Genomic DNA, 19,976 nt, shown 5'->3' on the forward strand with positions numbered 1-19,976 from the left:
CTCTTTGGCCACAGAGTGGCTGGGGGTGGGAGAGAGGCGGGAAGGCCTTGGGCAGCTAAGGGTCCTACCCGGAGCCCGTGGGCACTAGTGTGTGTGGGCACTAGTGTGAGATTCCCGTGGAGGCTGAGGGGCACTTTTGCTCTTTAGAAAGATCACTCTGGCTGCGACCAGGAGGGAACAGAGGGGGACACGTGTGGAGTCGGGAGTCCAGCTGGGGACTGTCAGGGAGTCCGAAAGAAGCAAAGGGGGCTCGGCAGTGACTGTGGTTAGCCCAAGGTGGGAGACACTTGGTCCTGTTTCCCTGGGCCGGGAAAGAACTGGTAGGGAAGGGGGGGCATAGGGGAGGCGAGGGAGAGAGAGCATGGCCTGGGGGTGCCTGACGATCCCTCTTTCTCAGGCAGAGGTCACAGCCATGGGGCCAAGGGGAGGGCCAAGCAAGGGAGCACTGAGTAGACTCGCAGGGAAAGGCAGGGGCTGGGATTGGACTTTTTCTAAAAAGATGTTTTTCTATTTTATTTCCAGATGTGATTCTCCAGCAAGCAAATAAATACCGTGGGGGAGGTGGAGAGGAAGAGGTGAGGACTACTATAAATTAGAAAGAAGCCCAGGTAGGGGAACAGCCGGGCGAAGGGCCGGTGGGTGGGAGGCGGCAGGGAGCCCCTCGGTGGGCACAACCCCCTTCCGCTCTCCGCCGGCCCCTCCTCAGTTGCTGTCTCCCTCCAGGGGCCCTAAGGCACTGCGGTGGGAGGTCCTGCTTGCTCCTCTCCAGGCTGGCGGGCCCTGGGCATCCGCAAGGGCCCAAGCTCACAGGTCAGTCACCTTGTTCTCCACCAGGGCTGCTACCTGCTGCAGACGGCAGGCCAGCTGCATCTTCTGACCCACAGGGTCCTCCTCCAGGGCGCTGATGATCTGCCAGAGCAGAGGAGGGCGCCTCGCTTGAGGCCTCTGCCCTCTGCCCATTAGCCCAGGGCCCCCCAGCCCTGAGTCCATCTCAGCAGCGGCTTGGGGATCCGGCAGGGGCCGCCCCAGGCCTCCCTGAGGCATCTGCACAGAAGCCACGCCTCTTCCCCAAACTGGGCCCTTCCTCCCCTCTTGCCCAGATTGGCCTAGACACCTCCTTCCATCCCCAGGGAGATTCCCGGGGCCTCCCTCTGGGCTCTGGGGGCGTGCCCCTCCCCCCCCCCCCACCCGGAGGACCCTGGGCCTCACCTGGTCATAATACCTGTGGATGTGGTTGTAGAGTTCTTGCAGAGCTTCCAGGCAGTGGGGAGCAGAGGTGTAGTTCTGGGGACCACACATGGAGGGGTGAGGCTCCAGCCTGGACCTTAAACCCCAACCCTCCCCCCTCCCCCCTGCACCCATCCAAAGGTGGAGGGGTGTGCCCCCTGGGCCATGCCTCACCCCAGAGAGCTCGGCCAGAGCCGAGTTCATCTCCTGATAGCTGGCGGGAGAGCTCTGGCGAATGTCGGAGTAGTATCTGGCAGAGGAGACACAGTTAGGGCCAGGCAGCCGCCACCCCCCAGCCCTGATGCCCCAACACCTACCTCTCCACCATCTGCTTGTAGCGAGGGATCTCCCGGGCATAGAGCAGTTTGTTCACTGGGGAATCCTGCTCCGGGTAGGAGTGGGCCTGAGCGGGGAGGCGGGCGGGGCGGGGGGGAGCTCCGGCCCTGTCACCCTGAATGCACCACCAGTGCCCCCTTGCCCCAGCTTCCTGGCCCCCATTATGCACCACCCCTCCCAGCCCCACTCAGGGCTCCTTGCTGAGCCTCCATGGCTTACCCCGGGAGCCCCTCGTCCTCACTCCTTACCCTGCCCACTTTATGCTCTGAGACAGTGCAGGAGTCAATGAAGGTTTGGGCAATGACGGCGAGGATGGCGTCCACGTTGTCTGACACCCGCACGTCAAAGATGAGCCGTGGGTTCTTCAGGGCGTTCACCCAGAACCGCAACAGCAGGCTGGGGACACAGACCAGCCATGGGCACCGTTGGCCTGGGCCCCAGACCTGAGTTCCCCAGGGAGCTGTCTTGCGGGTCCGTGTCAGAAATGCAGGGTGGATGCCACCAAGCTTGGGTTCGTGGGCCATGCCCTTACCCCTCTGCGACTCCACGTCCCATCTGCATGGGCTGGGGGCCAGCAGGCGACGTACCTGTTTGTCTTCCAGATGTGCAAGGTCTCCGGGTCCTCGATGCCATGCTTCTCGGCCAGCTCGTCCAGGAAGTCAAACAGGTACTTGACGGCAATGGGCACGGGCCTGTTCACGCTGAGAATGGCCTGGAAGGTGTCATCCACAAACTTCTGCAGCGTGCCCTGGAAGGCGGGGGGGGGGGGGGGGAGGGGGGGGGACGGTCTGTGTGGGAGGCAGGTGTGGGCCAGGGCCGATCCCCGGCAGGGGGTCGGGCCACCTCTCTGGCCCTCAGGACCACTCCCTCCCCCACGGCTCAGTCAGGGACCTAGCCCCCCGGCCACACCGACCTTCATGGAGAGCAGGCGGGTGAGGTAGATCTCCGGAATCGCCTTGGCCCGCGCCCGCTCTCGCTCCCGCTCCCTCAGGCTGCTGCGCCGCGCCTTCGCTCCCTCCGGCTCGTCAGAGGCTTTCACCAGGTGCCAGAGGCGGACCCCACCCTCCTCAGCATCCTCCAGCATGGGAATGTCTGAGGGCCCAGACGTCTGGCCTCAGTCCGCCGCCCCGGTCCCCTATCCCACACCACTGGCTGGGGACACCTGGCCACGGGGCAGGGTGGCGGGCGCCGAGGAAGGCAGGGGAAAAGAGCTCAGCCCACCGCCCCCCCATGGTCCCAGAGCTCCCCTACCAGGACGACCTGCTGGCCTCATCCGCCCCAGGCCCTTGGCCCAGCCTAGAGGTTGGGCTCGCCCCCTGGCAAGGTGTCGGGGACACCCAGGCGAGGCAGACGGCGTGCCCGGGACTCCTGCCTGCCCACTTCCAGCTCTGGGGCCAGAGGACTCACTCTCCCCCAAGGGGCAGTTCTGGGCCAGGCTCTGGGAGACGGCACCTCCGTTGTGCAGCTGGGGGATGAGCCCCACGGTGGCTCCATCCGGGACCTGGCGGGAAGGTGAGTGGAGGCTGGGCTCCTTCCCTGGCCGACCCAGAGGTGGGGGCCCGCCCCCCCCCCCAGCCCCTGTCAGCCTGGCACCTTGTAGTGCTGTAGGGTGTTGAGTCGCTTCCAGTGGTTCTGGGTCACCGAGGTCAGGTCCTCATCTGACAGGGTTAGGTGGCCAGCAAGGCCCGAGCGCCACTCTGGGGACACCCAGTGAAGCCGATTAGCCTACAGCCTGTTCCCCGAGTCTGCACTGGTCGTGCGTTCAGGGTGACAAGGCCGGAGCCGCCCCGCCCCGCCCCGCCGCCCACCGCGTGGAGCAGCGCAGGGCTGAGCATCTCCGGGTGGGGACAGCCCCGTGCAGGGACGGGTGGTTGGTTCTCTCACCAAGATCTAGGGTGTGCACTGAGGGCCTCTGGGAGAAGGGGGTGCCCTTGTAGACTTGGTCCAACACCTTCTCTTTGACCTGGGTGATAGTGTCTGTGTCGAGCACCCGCGCGGGCACGCGCTGCGCAGCACTGCTCCCCGCCGCCCCGCCGGCCCTGGGGCCCACCAGCACCATCAGCGTCAGGGGCCGGAACTCCACGTCCTCCCGAAGCAGGCGGCTGTCGTTCAGGGTCCGTTTTGCCTTGCCAGTCACGGCATCCACGGGGCCCTTGTCCACCTGGTACTGTATGGCCCGGAGGAGCATGTACAGCGGCTCACCAGCCACCTCCTGCAGGGAGGGGCAGTCAGCTGTGCGGAGGGAGGACGAAGACAGCCCGGCCTCGGCCCCACCCCCAGCCCTGCCCGTTCCCACGCCGCCTCGTACCCCAGGGCCCCGGGGGAATGCGCGCCTGGGTCGGTGAGGCCCCAGGCAGCAGCCTTGAAATGGGGCGAGGGGAGAAGGCGTCAGCCAGGGTGCCCCTCACCTTCAGGAAGGCATAGAGACAGATGGACAGCCAGTTGGTCAGCAGCTTCTCCACCATGGTCTCTGTCCTGCAGGGAGCGGGCCCCAGGTCAGAGAGGTGTTGCTGCAGGCCCCACCCCCCACCCCCCGGCACCGGGCTGAGCTGGGCAAACAAGGGAAGGCAGAGCTTTTCCACCTGTCAGCCCTTCGTGCCCACGTCCCTGGGAGAGAGGCCCGTCCGCTTCCCTCCCAGTGGCTTCTGTCCTAGCCCACCTCCTGGGCGTTCCTGGCCCTGCCCACCCCAGGACCGGGCCGGGGTGGGGGAGGGTGGGGTGTGGCTCAGCGGGGAGCCACCACCCCTGCTTCCGGGCCCGTGGTCCGGCCCAAGCCGACCTGCGCAGCATGAGCTTGGGGTTCTTGTGCACGTAATGGGCGGCCAGGTCACTCAGCAGCGTCCTCATGATGTCAGTCAGGTACTCGAGCTTGCCGTGCAGTGCCAGAGACAGCAGAGAAGCCACGTGGCAGCGGTCCCGCTGGGAGAAGCCGGGCTGCTCCTCCAGGGTGTGGATGAGCTGGGGGCAGGGGCGTCCCACACATCGTCCCACCTTCGTGCCCGTACCTGCTGCCCGGCCCAGCCCGCGCCCAGCCCCACTTCCATGCCCCTCGAGGCCCGCCCACCCGCACAGCCCTCACTGTGAGGAGGAAGAGCTTGCTGTTGAGCAGGTTGGAGAGCTGCGTGAGGCCCTGGCGCACGGGGCCACGGCGGCCCTCCTCCCCAGACCCCTCGAGTGCTGGCTGCCGTGGGCCGCCGCCATGCCCTGGGAAGAAGACTCGCTCGGTGTAGGTGTGGTAGTCCAGGAAGGGGATCCCACTGGCCTCCAGGTCGCTGCTGAGGTCGGTCATCTCGGTCATCAGGTCTGCAGGCCAGGAGCCACCAAGATGTGGGCTCAGGCCCAGGTGGGCCCTCTGTGCCCCTCCCCACCGCCCTCTCCCCACCTGTGAACTCCTTGCGGCACTGGTCGCCCACACCAATCTCCAGGTTCTCCAGCTGCACCAGAACCTTCTGATAGTCGCGCAGGGCCTGCTTGCTCTTGTGCCTGCAGCCCCGGGGGGACCAGGTGTGAGCCACAGGCCCGCGCCGGCCAGGGCCCCGAGGCCACCAAGCCTTTCGGAAAGCGCAGTGGGAAGTTTGCGCAGGCGCGTGCATGACAGGGAGGAGCCTCTCACCTGTACATGAGGGTGAGGAGGAGCACGGCGGCGATCAGCACAGCAGCGCCCATACCCAGGCCCACTTGGGCCTCCACGGGGAAGGCGGACAGAGCGGGCTCAGTCTCATACTGGACGGGGCCCAGGGCCAGGCGCACGTTGCCCATCTGAACCTGATGGTGGGGGGGGGGCGGTCAGGGTTCCTGAGTGCGGGCCTTCAGGGCCCTGGCTGCCTAGCCCCCTCTGCGCCCGGAGCCCCGCCTCACCACGAACTGTGGCAGGGTACCGGAGCCATTTGCGGGCTGCGGGGCCCGGGAGGGTGGCTCGCAGTACAGGTGGGTGAGCGTGAGTGTCTTCACCAGGCACTCGCCATCGCCGATGTGCACGCGCACTTCCTCCTTGCTGATGCCCAGGTTGAGGCCCTGGCCCTGGGAGAGAGACCAGGGGCCTGAGCCGGGGCGCCCGGCCCATGCCCGCGGTCCCTGCACAGAGCCGGCCCGCAGGACGCCCTCACCTCCACGTCCAGGACATTGCCCGGCTTGAGGCGGTAGGGGCGGGTGGGCTCCTCGCGGCTGAGGGGGGCCAGACGGGGGTTGGGCTGGTACAGGAAGTCCTGGCCCCCACTGGCGCTGGCAAAGTCTACGTGGACGCCGTCCAGGCTGAAGAAGACCCGCCGGGGGTGCGCCCCATCTGGCACAGCGGGGCTCTGACACAGGAGGAGGCTGGACGAGTTGACAGAACAGACGGTGGAGCACTGCGAGGGACAAGGAGGGGTGAGCTGGGGCTTCTTGGCTCGCTCCCAGGGGGCAAAGTGGCTCCCCCCCCACCTATCCCCCGGCCCACTGGGCAAGAGCAGCCCTGCCACCTGCCGGTGGGGTGCACACCTGCAGCAAGCCCCCCTCGAGCTGGATACAAGCCTGGGGGGCCGCAGCAGGGGCCCCACAGCTCCTCCTCAGGGTCGGGTCCTGGGGCTGGGCCCCTGCCGCCTGCACCTCCGCCTTGGCCTCCAGCCACACAGACAGCAAGGGCCGCTCCGCCACGTCCAGGCCCGTGCCCCTGACGCGGATCAGCCGCCCGCCCCTATGTCAGGACAGTAGTTAGCCGCGGCGGGTGGGGGGCGGCGGGTGGCCCGGGCCAGCCCCACATCCCCGGCCCGAGCCGAGGCTGCGTGCCGCGGACGAGGTCCTCACCCCCGGAAGCTGACGCTGGGCTCCGCCGCCGCGAGCTGCGGGTTGGCAGTGTACTGGAAGGGGCTGGTGAGCAGCGTGCGCTGGGCGTGGCCGAAGACCACTCGAACCACAGCTTCTCCTGGGCTGGCCTGGGACATGGTGTGGCACACAATGGCCTCAGGACACACCGGCTCCCGGCTGCAGGGTGGAGAGGGGTCTGGCATCTTGGGCTCGAGCCTGGGCCTGGCTACCTCACCAGAGACCCAAGTTGCCTCCCTCAGTGAGGGCAGAGACCATTAAGGGTGGGCACAGTGACCATTTCTCTTGGACTTTGGTGGGGGCCTTAGGGAGCCCTGAGTCCACTGCCCCCACGTACGCAAGGAGGTAGCGAGGCCCCCGGGGGGCTGACGGCCAGCAGCTTGGGGCCGGGAGGAGAGATACTCACATAGGACAGGGCTGCCCACCCACGAAGGCCTTGATGCTGCCTCCTGTCTGGAGGTGCTGCCCGTGGATAGTGAGCCGGGTACCCCCTGCCTGGGGGCCCCACCGGGGACTCAGGCTCAGCAGGATGGGGTCCTGAGGGACAGAGCAGGCTGGGGCAGCCATGGCAGCCTGGCCTGACACTTGTTCACCTAGGCCCCAGTCCCCAGGCACTGCGGCTTTATCCTGCGGGCCACAGCTGACCGCACCCTCCTCCCGGAAGCCTCCCAGCTGCCCTTGGCCCCCCGAGGGGGCTCTTCTTTCCTCACTGCGCCTCTGCCCCTCGGGACGGCCTCCTCCTCCGCCACGGCTTACACCTCCCAGGCCCCCCAAGCCCTACGTCCTGAGATCCAATCGCCAACCTGGGGCTTCCTGGCTTCGGCTAGTGCCTGGAGGTGTCCCTGCTCTCCCTCAGTACCCCCCACCTCCCGCCTGCTGCACTGGCGGCCGGTCCTCCACTTGGTGGCCGGGATGATCACTCAGATCCCATGGTGTTCCTCCTGGACGTCACCTAGGTTTCCCTCCTGCCCCTCTCTTCTACTATCCCCTGCATGGGTACCACCCTGGGGTGGTGCTGACCTGGTAGGTGAAATGCTGGGTTGAGATGCCTGGTGGCCGATTCTTAATGGCTACTTGGATTGGCCCTGTGGTGCCGTTAGGGGCGGGGGATGTCACACACACAATCCTGGGGAATGGAGGCCCAGGAGCTGCTCAGGGCTCCCATGGACCAGACGCATCTTCAGGGGGAGCCGTGGGCCACCCGCGAGCCAACGCCCAGAACCTCCCCCCCCCCGCCCCGCCCCTGCTGCCACCCCTCTCACTGCCTGCTCCCCTCTCTCTCCCTCCCCTGGCTGGTCTTCCTTTGGCGCTTCTGACCTGGGCCCGCATTTCTTGGCTGCAAGCCCCCCTTCTCTCTGGGTAGCCACTCTCCGAGGGTCTTCCCCGGGAGGGCGTCCCTCAGCCCCCGGCAGCTCGGATGCCTCACCGGGCAGAGGTGCGGTAGAGAGAGGGCTCAGGGCTGCAGGGGCGGCCAGCCACCTTCACGGCATCTTGTACCTCAGCAAAGTCCCGGCCCAGGTTGGTGCCCCAGATGGTGAGGGCCAAGCCGCCCTCGGGGGGCCCAGTCAGGGGCTCGATCTGCAGCAGGGAAGGATGATGATGGAGTCTCCCAAACCCACATCTGCTCTGCAATGGGGGTACCCAACCAGCCGACCGGCCTGAGGCGGGACAGAGCTGCTAGGGCCTGGGGGCCTGAGCGGGGCTGGTCTGACCCAGGTGAGGTTAGGACAGTGGGGGTCGGGGGGGGGGGTAGGGCAGATGGGGAGGAGGTAGGAGGGCTGGGGGCTCACTGTGTCAATGCTGGGAGTGGGACACAGCAGCTCCACGGCCCCGGGGGGGCACAGAGGACCATAGCGACAGGTAGGCTGGCCATGGCTGCACCACACGCAGCCCAGGCTCCCATTAGCTGCCTGGCAGCGGCTGCAGTCAGGGTGGCCCACGGCGCAGTCGTACAGGGTCACTAGGGAAGGTCAGGCAGGGCGCTGAGGCACCTCCCCTCTGCCACATGCCTTGTCCCACGTGCCCTGCCGTCCCCAGGCTCACCATGGAGAGTATGGGTGTTGTCCAGCCGCTGACCCTTGCCCCGGGTGACATAGATGGGCACCGGGAGCTCCGGCTGGGCCGTGGAGGGGCGGAACTGTAGGAGGAGGGTGGGGTCAGGCCGGGCCCAACTCTGGACAACCCTGACCCCTGTCTCCTCCAGGACACTCCTCCCAGAATGGGTGCCTTTGTTCAGTGCCCACGTCTCCCACCAGGCTGCAAGCCTTAGGGCACAGGCTGGGGGTGCCATGTTCCTGCTGCATGCCCGGGGCCTGCCTGCCTCGTGAGTGGCAACAGGACACTGATGGCTTAGAACAATCTGGGAGGCAAGGGGTGTGGGGGGCATCTGAGGGCTGCAGGAAGCATCGGGTGGCAGGTGAGGATGGGGCGGCCGCACACCTCCTGGGCTTGGCAGTAGATGAGGCCCACGTCCCCGGCCATCTCTTCCAGAGAGGCTGGCAGCCTTCGAAGTTCTCCGGGCAGCTCCAGCCAGCAGTGGTAGGAGGCGGGCAGGCTCTGGGAGTGGACAGTGTCAGGACCCCGGACACAGTCAGCGCCATGCCCCCCCCCTCCGCCCACCACCATCCCCATCCCCTGCTCACTCCGAAATGCTGAAGGTTCCGCACATGCAGGGCCAGACGGCTCTCCCAACCCACAGGCACCAGGAGGGGACCTGCCAGGCCCTCCACCCGGGGACAAGCCCCTGGGCCACGCACCTGGACATCCACCTGGGGAAAGGAGCCCCTTTAGCCCTTCAGAAGTTGAGGGGCCTGGGCAGGGCCCAGCGTGGGGTGGGTCTGTGGCGGCAGGGGGGGTGGGGGCGGGGCCCACCCACCTCCTGGGCACTGTAGACGGTGCCCTCGCCCTCTGGGCAGTGCTCCCCGTACACACAGCGGCTGCTCTGGGGGCACCAGTGGCACGGCCAGAGGCTGCCCACACAAGCGCGGCACCTGGAGGGGCAGGGGGCTGCTCAGGCTGGGCACCATCAGGGGTCGCCACCCCTACCCAGCAGCCAGGCCCAGCACTCACGGGGCAGCCACCTCCAAGGCCTGGACAGCACTGCAGTCATAGAAGGAGAAGTTGGTGGCAGCCACAGCCACATCCTCAAACATCAGAGCCAGGGGCAAGGTGATGTGGTCTGGGAGGGGATGGTGGCAGCAGGGCGGGTCACGGGGCTCCTGCCCCTCTGGCTCCTGCCCTGGCCCCCAGCCTCCTGCCCCAGGGGCCCCTCACCTGTGCCTGGAGGGTTAAGCGGCAGCTGGTCTTGGGGAGGGGTGACACAGGCTATGTGGGGACCTTCCACGTGAGCCAAGCTGTCATAGTCCCCAAAGGCACAATGGAAGTATTCATCCATGGCCAGGGTGGGCAGCCGGGGGACAGACAAGGTGACCTGGGACACATGCAAGGAAAACAGAGCAGGCAGGGGCTTCTCGGTAGGGGGGGAGCGGTGCCTCTCACCGAAGGAGATGGAGCTCGGGCCGAGCGCGGTGGGAGCAGAGGACGGGGGCAGCTGATGGGTGGCCCCCACAGACAGGCAGGGGCAGGCAGCTTACCTGGCCTGGCTCCTGGCGGGGGCGCTGGGCTGGCAGCAAGCTCTGCACGTGCGGGCAGTGGCTGTCCTCATAGCTCCACAGCCACTGGTTGGCCTGGGCGGCCCGCCCACATTGGCCCTTGCGGGTACACCTGTGGGGCAGGGGCCCACTGGGTCACCAGGTGGGTCTCGGGCTCCCCAGGTGATGGGTGGCAAGAGGGCTGGGAGGAAGGCCCAGCCGGAGCGCGTGAGCGGAGGCGGGGGGGTGGGGGGGTGGCGGGGAACGGAAAGGGACTGTGCTCAAGCGGAAGGGGTCAAGCAGACAGGGCTTCGTGGCCGATGTGCGGGCTTTGGCCTTGACAGTGCTGCAGAGGGGAGGGTTGCCATAAGGGGTTCCTGGAGCTGAGGTGGGCCGGGGAACACCTGGGAGAGGCGACAGAGGCCTGCCTGGGGGTGGGGCTGGGAAATGAGAAGAGAGCAGCTTGGGCCGCGAGGCGCGGGATGGAGGGCCTCCACGGAGGCCCTGCACCTCCACCTCAGGAAGCCGAGCTGGCCTCCTGGCAGGCCCAGGGCTGCTTCCAGGGCCGCCCTCCCTGCACACGCTACCTGTTGGCCCAAGTCTGGGCACAGGCCCTGTGCTCACCTGCCCTGGAGGACGCACCAGCCACACAGTGGGTCCCGGGCCTGAAGGCAGCTGGTACAGTCAGGGAACTGGGGGCAGGCTGCCACGGGTACCCGGTCCACCTGGATGGTCAGTGAGGGACAGAGGTAGTGGGTGCAGGGACTCGGGCCTTGTGTGCCCCCCACCCCCGGTGACAAGCCTCACCTGCTGGGCAGTCAGGACATAGAGGTGGCTGCCACTGCTGTCCACCAGCAGGTCTGGGCTGATGGCCGAGCCCAGAGGCCCCACTTGCTGGGAGTGGTACACCTGGCCTTGGGAGCCATTGAGAAAGACCTGGAGGGACGACAAGGCCTGCTCTCAAGATGGCCACAGGCCGACCGTTCAGGGCATGTGCCCTCCTCTTGGTTGGGGCTACCAGGGAGCATCCTGTCTCACACAGCCAGCTCTCCTTCCTGCTGGACCAGGGAGGCCAGGCCACGCCACGGACGGTGGGGCAGGCCCCTGGGCCTCCTGCTCTGCTCACCTCCCCTCCCCCATTCACCATCACCCAGCCACTCTGGGTACGGGCCTTGGTGCCAGGGCCAGAAGGGCAGCCGCAGGGAGACGAACAGGTCAGGAGGAGGCCGGACTTTGCCTCAGAGAGACTTCTGGGGCCAGGCTGGCTCTGGGGACCAGGCACTGCCCACCCCTACCCCATGGCATCCCTCCCTGTCCACCTTGACCGTCGGCTTCCGCCATTGGCTGGAGAGACTGGGGCTGCCCAGGAGCCTCCTGGGCAGTCATCCCAACTCATGCAACTAGGAGCCCCCAGGAGGTGGCACCCGGCCAGCCACATGGAAGGTACCTGGGGCGTCCCCGAGTCGCAGCAGGGCCGGGCCACACCCAGTCAAGCCAGTAAGCCAGGGCCTCAGCCCAGCAGGATAGAGGCCTTGGTGTCAGGGGTCCGGGACCAGGGCAGTCCCCTCACCTCACCTTATGCAGCTGACCCTGGGTGTCCCCCAGGAAGGCGATCGTGTGCCCGTCTGCCTGGAGGCCTGCCACGGCGCTGATGGGCTGCCCGAGCTGCAGCACAGGCTTGGCCTCCAGGGGCTGGCGGCCGGCAATGGGGCTGGGGGTGTGCTCATCGCCGCAGGGGTATGACTCCGGGGAGTCCTGCGCGGCCCGGGAGGGGAGAATCAATCCCGGCAAGAGGCAGGAGGTGTCTTCCCGGGGCCCAGAGGGAGTCAAGGCTGCAGGGCAGGGCCGGGGAGCCCAGGGGGACCCCAGGGCAGAGGGGTCGGGGCCCCCCCCCCAGCCCCATGGCGGGACTAGCTGACACTTCAGAGGAAGAAAGACCAAAAGAAGCGGGCCGAGAGCCCCTAGGAGCTGGGCCCCTCCTCGACATCCCCTAGGCAGGAGGGCACGGGCGACTGCCACGCGACAGCACCCAGCCGCCCACAGCCCGGGACTAACATGTGGCAGTCCCTGCCTCGGCCTGAGACACAGTGCGGAGGGCCGGGGCCAGAGAGGCAGGCCAGGCTGGCCGAGAGAGAGAGAGAGAGAGAGAGAGAGAGAGACAGAGAGAGACAGAGAGAGACAGAGAGAGAGAGACAGAGAGAGAGCGCGAGCCGGCAGGAGCCCAGCGGAGGGTGAGAGGGGCCACTCACGGCGGGCAGGGCAACGCAGCGGGACGTGACTCCGTACTCCACGGTGGCTTCCTCCAGGCCGCCGGGGCCCCGGCCGCCAGCCGTGTAGCACAGGCGCCGGGCGTGCTCCATGCTCCCATCCAGCTCGGCCAGCGGAAAGGCACACAGCGCCGCCCGGGCCCCACCGGGGCCTGCGGCGAACGCCGCCAGCAGCGTACTTGGCGTGAGGAAGGCAGCCTGGATGAGGCCCTGGCCCAGGCAGGTGAGGGGCACCTCCACGTAGGAGTAAAGGTTGGCGTCCCCCAGACAGACGCGGGCCACATACGAGCGGTACTCGGCCTGCGCCCGGGCCCCGCGGCGGCGGAAGACGAAGTAGGCCGAGCGGGCGTTGGCGAAGGCCCCCACGTAGCTGTTGTTGTAGTCGGAGAAGTCGCCCACCACGAGGCGGCCCAGGCCCTCGCTGGAGAAGGGCTGCGGCCCGGCCAGCTGGCGCACGGTCAGGGGCGGCACCCCGCCTGACAGCTTGCCCGCCAGGCCTCTGGCCACCAGCAGGAGGTCCCGGCCCGGCGCCTGCACCACCAGGCCCACCGTGGCAACCCCTGGGGCATTGGCGGCCACAAACTGCCCGTCCCCCGGGTCCTCGGCCTGGTACAGCACCTGCGCCACGTCCTCGAGGCCGCGCTTCTCGCACACGCCCTGGCGCGCCTGCCCGCAGGCCACGAGCTCCTGGGCCCGGCTGCTCACCAGCAGCAGCTGATTGGTGTTGTCGGTGAGCCGGGCCTGCGGGCAATCGGCCGGGTCGCGGAAGGGCACGCAGTCGGGACTGTCGAAGACGGGGCCGGTGACGGCCACGGCCTCGAGCTGCAGCTCAGGGCTGAGCTGGAAGAGGCGGTTCACCGCCCCGACGTAGAGCGTGCCGCGGCCCGGAGCCAGCGCCAAGTGGTTGAAGGTGGTGTTGGGGGCGGAGAAGGGACGGGCCCGAGTCAGGGGCAGCGGCAGGTACAGCAGCAGCACGGGCAGGAGGCGGGGGCTGAAGGGGCGCCGGGCAGCCATCACGGGCACCTGGTGGGGGGGGGGCCGGGAGGGGGCAGAGCCAAGTGAGGCCTGCAGCGTCAGGGCGGAGAAAGGCCCCAGGGAAGAGGGGTGGAGAGAGAGCACCGGAGGGAGGGAAGGAAGGAGGGAGGGAGGGAGGGAAGAATCCAGAAGAGCGACAGATGAGAAAGAGAGGGAGAGGAGAGAGACAGAGACAGAGGGAGACTGAGAGAAGCAGAGAGAGAGTATCCAAGGCGCGGGGAGAAGGCGGGTGGGGGGCACACATGTGTGCCCCAGGAAAGAATTGCTTTCATCTGTGTGCCCCAGGAAAGAATTGCTTTCATCTCCTACTTTTTATGCGTCTAGATTGTTGAAGGAGGGGGCAGATCATGAAGAGCCAGGGGAATGCGAACAGCAGGGCTCCGAATGAATGACAGAGACAGGAAAGCGCAGGAGAGGAGGGCAGCGCAGGGCAGAAGCAGGGCGTACTGGTCGGGGGATATGGGGGAGGCAGAGGGGTGCGCAGCACCCTCTGAGGGGGAAGGGGGCAAGGACAAGGACGTCAAGGGCAGGGAGAGAAAACTCGCCGTGGGCAGGCAGGGCCAGCTGTAGAGAGGGACCCCTGCCAGAGGGGAGAAGGAGTGCCGGGGAGGGAGAGAGAGCCAGGGAGAAACTGAGGCAGCCAGAGAACTGCAGGGCAGAGGAGTACAGGGCCGGCTGCAGAGGGCTGGGAGCTGGTCAGAGCAGGGGCTGGCGGAGACCCGAGGGCCAGACAGCGTGGGGGCTGGGGGACACGGTGGCGGGGGGGGGGGCACCAAGAGACAATGCGAGGTGTGGGGGGAGGGGGAGGCCTGTTCCCTGGCCTGTGGGCTCCAGCCCCTGGGGGTGTTAACGGGGAGGCGTGAGAGAAAAGAGAGGGGGGAGCCTGACTGAAGAGAGGGCGGTCAGGGGGAGGGAGCAAGGCACGGGCACCCCCACCTACACCCGTGCAGCCATTCAGAGCTCAGACTAAAGGTATCCGCCGTGGGCCAGGTGGGGACCCCAAGCCTCCAGAGAAGGCTTGAGCGGGGCCCCTGCTGCATGCCCTCCACCCTACCTCCCAGCTGGCTGCCGAGGTGATCAGGCGAGAGAGGCACAGAAAGAGACCCCACGCCGGACAGAGCCCCTGGGCACAGGAACCACAGAGAAGGGGACAGAAGCCAGGCCCTGAGTTGAGCTAGGGTCCTGCACAGCTGGGCACGTGGCACATGCCAGCCAGGAGCAGGCCCGCTGTCACCCAGTGCCCTGCAGCTTGGCAGCAGAGACACAAGGCCGGGCCCTGGCGGGCGTGCCAGCTGGAGGCCGAGCCCCGAGGAAGGGCCCCAAGCCCCTTATCTCAGGAACACAGACAGGAAGGTCAGGCCTGGCTTGGGGACAGGGGCATTTCCTCTAGACCCGGGATATCGGCAGCCATGTCTGGGGCGTGTGGCTGAGGGCATAGAGGGACAGCATCTGGGGCCTCGAGGCCCAGGCTCCCCTGGACTGCTCGGCCTGCCTTGCCTTGCCCTCCTGGGGACATCTCTGCGGACAGGGGCCCCGGGCACTTACCGCCTCGGAAGGGAGTAACGGAGGGGTCTCCTGGGCAGTGCGACACGCGTTCAGCCGGCCCAGGGCAGTGGTGACGGGCACAAGACGGCTGTGGGGGGCATTGTCCTGAGTGGGAGGGACACCGTTGAGGCTTGGCGGCCTGGGGAGGAGGGAGGCCGGGGGCGGGGGGCAGGGGGCCAAGGGCCTGGCGGCTGGGCTCCACCACAGCTGGCAGCTTTGTCGACAGCCCTGCCTCCACCCCAACAATGTCCTCTCTGTCCGCAGGCCCGGGCCAGGGACTCGCTATCTGGTGCTCGTACCCCCACCCGGGCTCTTCTGGCCAGGGGGCTCCCTGCCACCCCCCACCCCCAGAGAGACACCCCCTGGGACCTGGGGACAAAGGACACGGTTTCTTTCAGCCAGAAAAATGAGACCCACACAGCCAGCCCCACCCCACTGCCACCCCGTGCCAGCCAGCCGGCTCCTCTCTGTGTCCCCGCCCCAACCCCCCCCGCCGGGTCCCTGGGAAGGGCACAGGGTAGGCCACTGAGCCCCCACGGGAAGGTCAGGGTGCTGAGCCCCTGCAATGCCAGCCTCAGCCTTGGTAGCCTTGGTGCCTGGTCAAAGTGCCAGGCCTGGCCCTCAATGGCTGCCTTTGTCCGGGCTGGGGGCAGGGAGGGGCTGACAAAGGCAGCCCGTCCAGGAGACCTTCCTCCCCAACCGCCCCCCCCAACCCCCTTGGCCTGGAATAAGACTGGCCAGAGAGCAGGCGACCTGTCTCCATCTAGCCCCGCCTCAGGGGACTCGTAAAGTCGTGCCAGGTACAGCCTGATGGTCGTGGGCGGTGCCAGTGGAGGACGCTGCTGGGGGATGCACAGGACCGGGTGGGGGCCATGGCCCCCAGGAACCCAGCACTTGGCTTCCGGCCCCGGCAACTGGTTGCCAGGCTGTTCCCTTCACCCCTCCCCCAGGGAAACACCATTCTGGGATGGGCCTAGGGCTCCCCTCTGTGCCTGGGGTGCCGAACGGGGTGGGGAACGGCGTGGCAGCTGGCTCTCCTGCCAAACCCACAGGGCACCATCTGCGCACGAAGCTCACAGAGCTGGGGCCCTGGCCTAGGGCTGCAGGGGCAGGTGCACTCAGGCTGGGGTCCCCACTTTCTCCATGGTGCACGGCAGCAGCAGGCTCCAGCGGCAGGCTCCGGGCTCCAGGGCGAGGTGGCAGCCTGTGGGGCTCACTGCCACCTGGCTGGGCCGGTTGGGTGGCTGTGGGGGGTGGGGAGCCAGGCAGGCCTCCGCCCTACCCGGTGCCCTGCCCCCAGCACCCAGCCCCGCCGGCCAGCTTTCCCATTCGGGGTTAGAAGCCTGGGGTCCTCCCTTCCAGCTCCGGGGCCACAGCCTCAGGGGGTAGTGCGTCCCTAAGGCATCAGGAGCTGCTGTCTCAGGGCTTGGACTGGTGCCTGATGGCCTTTGCCCTATCAGGCGAGTGGCTCTGCAGACCCTTGGCTTCTCCCAGGTGCCAGCACGCCCCACGGCGGTGCCCCACGACCCAGCGACCCTGGCGCCCCGCACCCTCGCCAGCCCCAGCTCCTGCTTACCTGGGGTTGAAGAGCAGCTGGCTGTGCCAGAAGTGCGTCCCAGCCGAGCCCCGGCCTCCCTTGCCACAATGCAATCGCGCCCAACCCGACTTATCCTGGCGGGGCGGCCGGGCCGCCCAGTCCCTCCCCGCCCGCCCGGTTGCCTGCTGGTGCAGGGCAGGGCGCTGCTGCCCTCTGCCGGCCATGGTTTGCACGGCGGAGGGCTGGCCGTGGGCACCTGGCTGGAGCAGGTGAGAGCCGGGGCTGTGCCCTCCCATTGCGTGGGCAGGAGGGCATTCCGTAGCCTTCCACTAAGCGCCTTGCGGTGGCACTGTCCAGAGACAAAGCCCACCGCCACCCGATCCAAGAGTCTCCAGGGCCTCAGGGGCAGAACGACTTGCCAACAGATGAGGACGCACTGCCAGAAGAGCCCATCTCTGGAGGGAGGACACACTGGGGCACCAAGGAGGGGAGCCAGGTCTCAGGGAGAACTTCACAGAGGAAGTGAGATTTAAGCTGATCTTGAACCACACAGTTCTGCTCCTGCTGATGTCTTCCTGACCACCAGAGCTGGTCTAAGTGTTCTGTTATGTTATGCTAACTCATTCACTCCTTCTTTTTTTTTTTTTTAAAGATTTTATTTATTTATTTGAGAGAGAGAGAATGGGAGACAGAGAGCACGAGAGGGAAGAGGGTCAGAGGGAGAAGCAGACTCCCCGTTGAGCAGGGAGCCCGATGCGGGACTCATTCCCGGGACTCCAGGATCATGACCTGAGCTGAAGGCAGTCGCTTAACCGACTGAGCCACCCAGGCACCCTCATTCACTCCTTCTGATGACCCTGGAGGGGGTACAGTTATTTCCTCCAGTTCAAAGGTTGGGAAACTGAGGCACGGGAGGTTGGGAAACCTGCACAAAGTTGCACAGCCAGTTAGTGGCCAGGCTAAGAGTCAACTGCAGGCCCCCTGCACTTAACCATCAGGCCATGTGGCCCTGAACCATGAACCAAGGCAGGCGCTGGGCAGGAGGGGAAATGGCCTGCAGGTGGGTGCGGAGGTGAGCAAATCAGGGAGAACCTGGACTTATGTCACCATGATCTTGTAAATAGCTTTGAATTTGGACAAGTGTAAGCTGGTGGCCCTGGGTGGAGGGGGCAGAATCCTATTGGGTGGGGTGGAGGCAGTGGAGGCAGGAGAATCCAGGAGACCCTTACCCAAGATCATAGAAATTGTCTCCTGGGTCTCTTTTCTAATTTTTTAAAATAGATTTCCATATTCAGGTATTCTTCAAGTCATCTAGAGTGGATTTGTGCTCAGGTGGTGTGAGGTAGGGGTCACGTTTTCTCCTTTTCCACATGGAGGGCTGTCGTCCGAGCCCCAGTTTTCAGCCCATCCAGCCACTGACGTGCGCTGAGCCCTTGGTTACATGCCCTGTCCAGGCCCAGGTGGCCAGGCGGCTCCCCATCTGTCCCTTTGGTGTCTTTGTCTGCCCCTGCTACACTTATGAAAGCTTTAAAGCTTCCTTTTCTCCCCTTTCCCCTTTTCCTTCTCCTTGCTTTCCCCCTCGGTTTGTTGCTCCTTCTCATCATCTTTCAAGATTTTCTTGTCTATTCTAGGGCTTTTAGTTTTCCTTAAAAGTTTAAGAAACAGCTTGTCAAGTTCTAGGAAAAAGTCTGTTGGGATTTCTTTGAAGGGGTAAATAGAGATTTTGTTGAATTCTGAATCACTTTGGAGACTAGCTATCTCTAAAATATTGTTTCCCCTTCTATGAACATAGTGTATCTCTCTCTTTATTAGGATCCTTTAAAAAATATATTGTTTCCCTAGAGGACTGGCACCTCATTTGTTAGACTTTTGATGCCACGGTAAATGCTGTCTGTCTTCTTTCTCAGTGACCTTCCGACTGTATCATTGCTATGAAGTCTAATGATTCTTTTTGGATTCCTTTTGTGGATTCTGTTCCTCTTCCTTTTTTTTTTTTTTTAAGATTATTTATTGGGCGCCTGGGTGGCTCAGTTGGTTAAGTGACTGCCTTCGGCTCGGGTCAGGATCCTGGAGTCCCAGGATCGAGTCCCACATCGGGCTCCCTGCTCAGGAGGGAGTCTGCTTCTCCCTCTGACCCTCCCCTCTCTCATGCTCCGTCTCTGTCTCATTCTCTCTCTCAAACAAATAAATAAAATCTTAAAAAAAAGATTATTTATTTATTTATGGGGCACCTGGGTGGCTCAGTCAGTTGGGCAGCTGCCTTCGGCTCAGGTCATGATCCCGGGGGTCCTGGGATCAAGCCCCGCATCGGGCTCCCTGCTCCGCGGGAAGCCTGCTTCTCCCTCTCCCACGCTCCCTGCTTGTGTTCCCTCTCTCGCTGTCTCTCTCTGTCAAATAGATAAGTAATATCTTTAAAAAAAAAAAGATTATTTATTTATTTATTTACTTATTTGACAGAGAGAGCACGAGCAGGGGGAAGTGGCAGGCAGAGGGAGAGGGAGAAGCAGGCTCCCCGCGGGGCAGGGAGCCTGACACGGGGCTCGATCCCGGGACCCTGGGGTCATGACCTGAACCGAAGGCAGGGGCTTCACTGACTGAGCCAACCCAGGAGCCCCTCTGTTCCTTTTTCTACTTACACAATCATCTCATCTGCCACTAATAACTATTGTGTTTCTTCTTTTCCAGTCCTTCTAGCTAGTTTCTTTTTTTTATTATGTTCAGTTAGCCAACATAGAGTACATCATTAGTTTTTGATGTAGTGTTCAACGATTCATTAGTTGCTTATAACACCCAGTGCTCATCACATCACGTGCCCTCCTTAATACCCATCACCCGGGTACCCCCTCCCCCACCCCCTCCCCTCTGTAACCCTCAGTTTGTTTCCCGGAGTCCAGAGTCTCCCATGGTTTGTCTCCCTCTCTGATTTCTTCCTGTTCAGTTTTCCCTCCCTTCCGCTGTGGTCCTCTGCGCTGTTTCTTATGTTCCACAAATAAGTGAAACCATATGATACATGTCTTTCTCTGCTTGACTTACTTCACTCAGCATAATCTCCTCCAGTCCCATCCATGTGGATGTAAAAGTTGGGTATTCATCCTTTCTGATGGCTGAGTAATATTCCATTGTATATATGGACCGCATCTTCTTTATCCATTCGTCTGTTGAAGGGCATCTCGGCTCCTTCCACAGTTTGGCTATTGCAGACGTTGCTGCTATAAACACTGGGGTGCATGTGCCCCTTCTTTTCACTACGTCTGTATCTTTGGGGTAAATACCTAGTAGTGCAATTGCTGGGTCATAGGGTAGCTCTGTTTTTAACGCCTTGAGGAAACTCCATGCTGTCTTCCAGAGTGGCTGCAGCAGCTTGCATTCCCACCAACAGTGTGGGAGGGTTCCCCTTTCTCCACACCCCGCCAACAACACTTGTTGTTTCCTGTCTTGTTCATTTTAGCCATTCTGACTGGTGTGAGGTGGTATCTCATTGTGGTTTTGATTTGTATTTCCCTGATGCCCAGTGATGTTGAGCATTTTTTCATGTGTCTGTTGGCCATTTGTATGTCTTCTTTGGAGAAGTGTCTGTTCATGCCCATTTCTTGACTGGATTATTTGTTCTTTGGGTGTTGAGTTTGATAAGTTCTTTAT

General features: G+C 64.4%; 1 protein-coding gene across 1 annotated transcript; it reads right to left on the minus strand.

Annotated features, from left to right (window-relative positions):
- Positions 1 to 486: 486 nt before the first annotated feature.
- On the minus strand, positions 487 to 16,436 carry PLXNB3 (plexin B3). The gene is made up of 36 exons (XM_028094391.2): positions 16,377 to 16,436; positions 14,801 to 14,905; positions 12,203 to 13,243; positions 11,529 to 11,708; positions 10,761 to 10,889; positions 10,578 to 10,678; positions 9,957 to 10,086; positions 9,637 to 9,793; positions 9,433 to 9,541; positions 9,239 to 9,353; positions 9,006 to 9,131; positions 8,803 to 8,919; positions 8,407 to 8,500; positions 8,154 to 8,323; positions 7,790 to 7,941; positions 7,384 to 7,489; positions 6,770 to 6,900; positions 6,346 to 6,522; positions 6,040 to 6,235; positions 5,670 to 5,909; positions 5,422 to 5,583; positions 5,177 to 5,328; positions 4,946 to 5,046; positions 4,643 to 4,866; positions 4,343 to 4,521; positions 3,972 to 4,038; positions 3,448 to 3,775; positions 3,157 to 3,260; positions 2,971 to 3,064; positions 2,477 to 2,655; positions 2,151 to 2,311; positions 1,812 to 1,959; positions 1,545 to 1,609; positions 1,402 to 1,477; positions 1,210 to 1,284; positions 487 to 909 (listed from the first exon to the last, which is right to left on the minus strand). Exons 3-36 carry the CDS (start codon positions 13,232 to 13,234, stop codon positions 805 to 807), a joined length of 5,682 nt encoding a protein of 1,893 aa, XP_027950192.2. The 5' UTR covers positions 13,235 to 13,243; positions 14,801 to 14,905; positions 16,377 to 16,436; the 3' UTR covers positions 487 to 804.
- Between the last annotated feature and the right edge of the window lie 3,540 nt (positions 16,437 to 19,976).

This window comes from Eumetopias jubatus, unplaced genomic scaffold (genome assembly GCF_037043125.1).
Source record: "Eumetopias jubatus isolate StellerSeaLion01/CBP00866 unplaced genomic scaffold, mEumJub1_p1.0 scaffold_11, whole genome shotgun sequence".
Lineage (NCBI taxonomy): Eukaryota > Metazoa > Chordata > Mammalia > Carnivora > Otariidae > Eumetopias > Eumetopias jubatus.